The 7,500-nt window shown below is 41.2% G+C and overlaps 1 protein-coding gene across 6 annotated transcripts in view; it reads left to right on the top strand.

Moving 5' to 3' along the window:
- LOC125041936 (dolichol kinase-like) overlaps positions 1-7,500 on the top strand; it is a 48,141-nt gene that overhangs the window by 35,367 nt on the left and 5,274 nt on the right. For 4 of the 6 annotated variants that reach the window (XM_047637353.1, XM_047637351.1, XM_047637352.1 and 1 more), the window contains exons 7-8: positions 4,853-4,994; positions 7,154-7,500. The exon at positions 7,154-7,500 is cut by the window's right edge and continues 199 nt beyond it. In XM_047637353.1, the coding sequence (XP_047493309.1) occupies positions 4,853-4,994; positions 7,154-7,500 (489 nt within the window). The remainder of the gene's footprint in view (positions 1-4,852; positions 4,995-7,153) is intronic. The other 2 variants (XM_047637355.1, XM_047637354.1) reach the window with 1 other exon arrangement.

Here is a 7,500-nt window from a genome sequence, read left to right as displayed (position 1 = left end):
CAGGATATCTTCAATTAGAGGTAAGTGATAAAACTCTGGCCTTGTTTTAGCATTCAGAGCCTGGTAATCCATGCACAACCTTGGATGGGGATTATCCTTCCTTTTCACTAAGACAATTGGAGCATTCCACTTCAATGAACTGACCCTTATATGACCTTGATCCATCAAGGCTTGGACCTCTGCCTCCACAGCTGGTTGTTCTGCATAGGGAATAAACCTGGGGGGAATATAAACCTTTCCTTCATCGGCTGTCTCTACTTGATGAGTAATCAAGTTTGTTTTCCCCAGTGGTTCCTCCTTCAAATTAAAGGCTACCAGAAAGTCTTGCAAAACCCTTTCTACGTCTTTCCTCTGGCTTGCAGATAATGCCCAATTATCAGCCCTTAATCCTTTCGATAATTTCTGAAAGCGATCCTCAGTGAGAATTGGATCCTGACCTACTTTCACCTGTTGAGGGTCGATCTGGAGTACCTGTTCCAATGGGTCATCGTCTTCATCTCCATTGTCTGATACTTCCTTTATCACTGCTAATTTAGCCAATACTTTTTGCTCTTCATTGTGACCCTTGCCTATATTTCCCAATGGTTCCATTTCCGTATCTTCCATTGGGATATGCCTGGGCTATCCTCTGTTTTTGGTGGATTAATATCCCAGTTACAAGCTAGGACTTTCACCTGATCCACTGCTTTGCATATAACAGGATTGGTAACACAATCCTCCTGTAACGGATTTCCTTTTGCCATTATTGGAGTTCCCTCCTCCAATTTTCCACATTTTATTATGAGACATCCCGTTAATACAGCTGCCTTACCTGGAGATACAGTGATAGTTTCCATCGAAACCACTGCATATTCATGAGAGTCAATTTGATCCTTAGATTCTTATTTTGAAGGTCATTTGGGCCTCCCCTAGTACCTTCACCGGTTCTCCTTCAAGTATTCCACTTACAAGGAGTTCATGTGGTTCAAGCAGAGAAGGATGGTTCCATGGATCCTTGTGGACCTTCTTTTTCACCTCGTCCTGCTCCATGTCCATAGAATACTTAACCAATCTTGTGCTCGCTCCAGAGTTCCAAACTGCAGTAAAAGGCTTTTGACTATTAGGTATGTTCACCCTTAGTCATTAGATATCTGGGAAGAGAAGATGCTAAAATAGGAATGATGAGGCATTCAGCTCCTGCCCGTAGCATTGTATCTTTTACTTTTATTCCTTCTTGATGCTGTCCCTCTGGGATGGAGCTGAAGAGTTTTTTGACTCTTCATGCATTTTTCAGTATTGAAAGTTAATCCTTGCTACTTGGCTTTCTTGAAGAAGTTATACAGATTTGTGTCGTGCTCCGCTTCAGTTTCCCCCAACAGGACTATATTATCAGCAATGGCAATGGTACTGGGACAGTTTTCAAGGATCTGATACATTTTTTTTTCTGAAAAACATCTTGTGACATAAACAGACCATAAAGGATTCTGAGGTATCTTTAGCAGCCAAAAGGAGTGTTAAATGTAGTGAGGAATGAAATGGTTTCATCAAGCTTGACTAACCAAGAGCAATTCTTTGCACCAAGTTTGCTGAAAAATCTTGAATCTACAAACTTGTGTGTGATTTCATCTTGCTTATTTATATTGTGATGGCTTCTCTCTATAGCTTTGTTCAGGTCTTTTGGATCTAAATATACATGTAGACTGCCATCTTTCTTCATGGTGCAAACCATACTGTTGACCCAATCTGTAGGTTCCAACACCTTTTTGATAACCTATTTTCTGGATATAATTTCTATAAATCATCCACCTACTAGACGGCCATTGTTGTTTGAGGGCACACCCGTCTCTCATGAATTGTGACCATGCCTAGGGCTCTCAGACTTGGCAGACCCAAAATAATTGTTTTACTTCTTGGTTCAGAATGTAGAAGTCTGTATCGATCCAGTTTGTCTCATCAGTTGTGCGCTTTAATTTGATTGACCCAAAATGCTTGAATTTCAAATTGTCCACTGCAACCAAATTCTTTTAACAGTTTTTGGTCAGATAGGTTTTCTGCTTCCCATAAGCATCTAAGAAATCTAGGCACATAATTTGAAATGCTCTTATCGGAAGCACGTTTGCTCTGGCCCCTTTATCAAATTTGACTGTCATTGAGCTAGTCTTGTTGCTGGGGGTCCTGGCTTTGATAGATCATAGAGTTTCACTATCATTACTGTTTTACACCTCTGCTACTCTAACAGAACTTACTATGAAATAATCCTCGTTGTGGTCATCTTGGCTGAACTCATGCAAAATTGTAAATAAGATGATTATGATTGATCATATGACACAAGCTCACTTGACATTGATGCTGAATAAATAATGCAAAGAAAGAGAACAAACTTGGATTCAGCATTATGACTAGATTAGTTCCTCAGTAGACATTCAATAATTTTCACTTACAGAAAACTGATTGCTCATCACACCTGTGATTTGCTTGGCACTCTTGCATATCCTGTGGGTCTTTACCTAAACTGCAGCTGTCCTCCGTGGTTTTCATCAGGTTTTGACTTAGAACAGAGGGACTATCTCCACATTCTTGCAATTCCTGCTTCAGTGCCTTTATGTCATGCCTACCATCCTATGCTTTGTCTAGATGAAGGTAGTGCCTCCATGAAGCAGCACTATGTGGTTATTCAGAGAGACTTTGGACTGAGAATGTTACCAGAAAGATCTGTTTGCTAGCATTCCTTGGTGCCTGCTGTTAGTACCTATGACCCTAGGTTACCCTCTGGGCTCTGCTAAAGTCTTTTTAGCAACTCCTTAGATCAGCACTAAATGATTCTGACATCTGACATCTAACACCCAAAGGAAAATCTTGTTTCTGACCCTCCAGGTCTTGCAGCAAGAAGCAATATCTAGCTACCTCTCACTCTGTGAGGACCTTCATTTCATGACTTCATGACCTTATAAATATGGCAAAGTGGGTAATGGCAAGACAAGGGGGTAGGTGTAGAGGGAGGCACTTTTCCTGCTATAGGATTGTTACTGTCATGAATGCTTTTATCATCAGCTAGTTTACTATTTTTATTTATTCCAGATCTGTGAAGGTCTTTAATCAATTATAGCTTTTACATGAGGGTTGCCTCTTTCTTCCTCTCATCAAAAAGAAAGCTAAAAGAATCTGCCCAAATTTGTTTTAACCATTCTGACTCGTTCTCACCCTGTCTCTGCTGTAGTATTGTTTCTCTTGTACAGTGCTCTAGTGCCAAACTCAACCTACCAAGAAATATCTACTGGTATACCTCTGATGGTTTACCAGTTTGTCTCACCTATTTCTAAACTGTTTTCCTGGGATCCAGTTGTGTTACTAAGAGGAAGTGAGAGATTCACTTGTTCAGGGCTTTCCTTGGCCTTTGTATTTCATAGATGTGCTGAGGCTTCCCTCCCCAACAAAGTTTCCATCCCATTAGTTTTAAGTGTTTTTTGGTTAGTAGGAATTGCAGTCCTACATATAATACAAATTGCCAAAGTTATTGACTTAGTAGTATAGATTAAATATATTTGGTCCTTACAGCAACCTCTATTAACATACTGTTATCAATACATCATTTGCTGGGCCAGAACCTTTTTCTGCTTCCTGGTTCACATTATTCCACTACCCAAATGAGAATTTTCATCCCTTCTATGAACTGTAATACTTTGGAGATGATAATCCATTAATCACAACCCTCAGTATAAGTGTTCTGTTCCCTGGAGTCATATATCCCCACTCCTTCCACCTCTGGTGTATGGATCATTAGATGCAAATAACATCAACCCTGATAACAATTAAGATATCAGTAATACATTGTAATAATGTAATGACATGTACAACAGACCAACATATAATTTAATGGCCATTTGAATACATGTTTTAGGGTCCTTCACTAATATTGGATGTCTTTTCATGGCTGCTACCTGGGTACTAGTAGCTATTTGTTTCAGTACATGCTCTTCTTGGAGCAGTCTTGAGAAACCTTGTGCAAACAACATCTTTAGTAGGAATTTCCATATGCCTGTGATTGTCTTCATTGGTACTATACCACACACAAACATCTGGCAGAAACACCACTTTCATAATGCACTAATGAAAGTTGCCAACTATGATAACTGAAAAACATAATTTTGAATGTAATATTAACTATATCATCTTTAAACAGGATGTTTTAACCAGAAATTTCCATGTTTGAATATACCAGTTATTGAATACCCATTGTAACAATGACTAAGGAGAGTTACCCTGTTCCATTGAACCAGCGAGAGAGAATATACAATAACATTGTACACCCAAACCCAGCTTTCCATTAAAGCATGTTAACTCATGTACCATCACAGCATGCATGAGGAGATTAAACTCATGACATGACAGTAAATAACCCCTACGATCTGGATGATGTAACCATCATGTCATGAAAAAAATTGGCTTGAGGGGTGAGTGACATGAACATGCTGTCATGTGGAAATTTGGCTGTGATTGTACACCTGTCAGAGTGGCTGCTATAGTAAGCTTAATGCCTGTTTTTTGGGCCACATAGTGGCAATGAAGCCAATGGGTTAAAAGTCTTTTGTTTTCACTTTTTTTTTTTTTTTCAATTTAAAATACCTTTTGTTTACAGAAGAATTTCTTGCTAAAGACTCTGTGTATGTGATATTAGTCCCACATTATTAGATTTTTTTTTTTTTTCCACCAAGGAAACTGAAGAAGCACACATTGATATATAGAAAATGTTTTGATAACTAAATACAAATATTTTTGCATATTCTGTGTCATAGTGACAATTTGTTATTCAAAATAATTACTGGATACTTTCCAGCTTTCAACTTAAATGTTATATTTATTTATGATTTTACAGGACAAAAAAGCTACCAACAACTATTCTTCGGAAGGTGTATCATTTGATTATAGTTCTGGTATTTACACCAGGTATTATATTCGAACCAACCATCACTCAACTGGCTGCTACAGCTGCACTGATGCTATGCTGGATATTAGAGGTATGAAAGTCTGAACGACTTTTCACTATTTCGAAATATCTGTTTTTACATTTTATACTCTCTCCCTTCCTCACTCCCTCTCTCCTTCCCTCCCTTTCCCCACCTTGCTCCCTCCCCCTCTTGACTTCTCTCTCTCCCTCCCTGCCTCCCTCCCTCCCTCCCTCCCTCCCTCCCTCCCTCCCTCCCTCCCTCCCTCTTTCTCTCCCTCTTCCTCTTCCTCTTCCTCTTGTTCTCTCCCTCTTGTTCTCTCCCTCTCCCTCTCCCTCTTGTTCTCTCCCCCTCCCTCTCCCTCTTGTTCTCTACCCCTCCCTCTTCCTCTCTCCCCCTCCCTCTTGCTCTATTCCCCTCCCTCTTGCTCTCTCCCCCTTCCTCTTGCTCTCTCCCTGTCCCTCTTGCTCTCTCCCCGTCCCTCTTGCTCTCTCCCCCTCCCTCTTGCTCTCTCCCCCTCCCTCTTGCTCTCTCCCTCTCTCTCTTGCTCTCTCCCTCTCTCTCTTGCTCTCTCCCTCTCTCTCTTGCTCTCTCCCTCTCTCTCTTGCTCTCTCCCCCTCCCTCTTGCTCTCTCCCCCTTCCTCTTGCTCTCCCCCCCTTCCTCTTGCTCTCCCCCCCTTCCTCTTGCTCTCCCCCCCCTCTTGCTCTCTCTCTCTCTGTCACTCACTCTCTCTCTCTGTGTCACTCTCTCTCTCTCTCTGTGTCACTCTCTCTCTCTCTCTCTCTCTCTCTCTCTCTCTCTCTCTCTCTCTCTCTCTCTCTCTCTCTCTCTCTCTCTCTCTCTCTCTCTCTCTCTCTCTCTCTCTCTGTGTGTCACTCTCTCTCTCTCTCTGTGTGTCACTCTCTCTCTCTCTGTGTGTCACTCTCTCTCTCTCTCTGTGTGTCACTCTCTCTCTCTCTCTGTCTCTCTCTCTCTCTCTCTGTGTCACTCTCTCTCTCTCTCTCTCTCTCTCTCTCTCTCTCTCTCTCTCTCTCTCTCTCTCTCTCTCTCTCTCTCTCTCTCTCTCTCTCTCTCTCTCTCTTTCACCCCCCCCCTCCCTCTCTCTGTCACTCTCTCTCTCTCTCTGTCACTCTCTCTCTCTCTGTCACTCTCTCTCTCTCTGTCACTCTCTCTCTCTCTCTCTCTCTCTCTCTCTCTCTCTCTCTCTCTCTCTCTCTCTCTCTCTCTCTCTCTCTCTCTCTCTCTCTCTCTCTCTCTCTCACCCCCCCCCCTCCCTCTCTCTGTCACTCTCTCTCTCTCTGTCACTCTCTCTCTCTCTCTGTCACTCTCTCTCTCTCTCTGTCACTCTCTCTCTCTCTCTCTCTCTCTCTCTCTCTCTCTCTCTCTCTCTCTCTCTCTCTCTCTCTCTCTCTCTCTCTCTCTCTCTCTCTCTCTCTCTCTGTCACTCTCTCTCTCTCTCTCTCTTGTCATATGCTGAATTACTTTAACTCAATATTTACTGTGAAAAATATCCAGTCAGATCCATATAATAGACATTTTCTAACTTCAATAGAGATGAAATTCCCTTAAGAATATCAAGATGGGCCCCAGTATGCTTATGGTATACTTTCCAATGCCCAAACTACAAGTCAAAATCATTCATTCTTTTGAATTTTCATCATGCCTAGGTTATACTTTCCAGTGGCCAGACTTTAAATCATATGTCTCAGAAAGTCAGAATGCAATTTTTGGCAATGCCAGCCCTCTTAAAATGCCTGGCTTCTTGCCAGGTTACATTAGAAGTCACCTTACATTGAAACTGTGTAAAGAGGAAGTTAATGGTGATGGAGTTGTTAAATATTGTGCTGCAACTTTTGGCTTCCAATAGAAAAAGATTAGGGTTGTCAATATCAAGGTGGGTTTGCATACAAAGCAGGGTAGCTCCATTATATGGATATACCTTGTTGGTTACCTGGCTGGGAAAATCCACTCTGTAATTTCTTTACCTTCATGCTAAGTTTGTTAATTTCCCTTAAATCCTTTACATGTGGACCCTTGCAATTCTGGATTTATATTTTTCATTTAGTATTTATGTAATCCATTGGAAAGAAGATTTTGACATTGAAAAGAGAAGCAAAAACCCAACTATCATTATATTATTTAGTAACCATAAATGGTTCTCCAGTTTCTTCAACCCCACCCCTGTATTCATTGTTTCCTAAAAAGAAAAATGTTTTTTCTTTCCTTTCAGTGTGTGAGAGATCTGAAAATTGAGCCCATTGCATCTGTAATATATGATGCTTTCGTAACTTTCTTAGATGAGAAAGATAAAGGTTCATTGATTTTAAGCCATCTCTACCTGTTAGCTGGAGTTGCTGCTCCACTGTGGATCAGCCCATGTCCTCTAAAAGAATCACCTATTGGCTTAAAGACAGCAGGGAGTTTATTGCCTCTTCTAGCAGGTATTCTAGCAGTGGGTGTTGGTGATACAGCTGCCTCCGTAGGTGGAACATATTTTGGTAAAAGGCACTGGTTTGGCACAAAAAAAACTGTTGAAGGAAGTTTATGTGGCATCTTGGCTCAAATGTCAATGGTAGG

Source organism: Penaeus chinensis, chromosome 31, assembly GCF_019202785.1.
Source record: "Penaeus chinensis breed Huanghai No. 1 chromosome 31, ASM1920278v2, whole genome shotgun sequence".
In the NCBI taxonomy this organism is placed as follows: domain Eukaryota; kingdom Metazoa; phylum Arthropoda; class Malacostraca; order Decapoda; family Penaeidae; genus Penaeus; species Penaeus chinensis.
The sequence above is the reverse complement of the archived record's forward strand: the minus strand, read 5'-3'. Positions and strand labels throughout refer to the sequence as shown.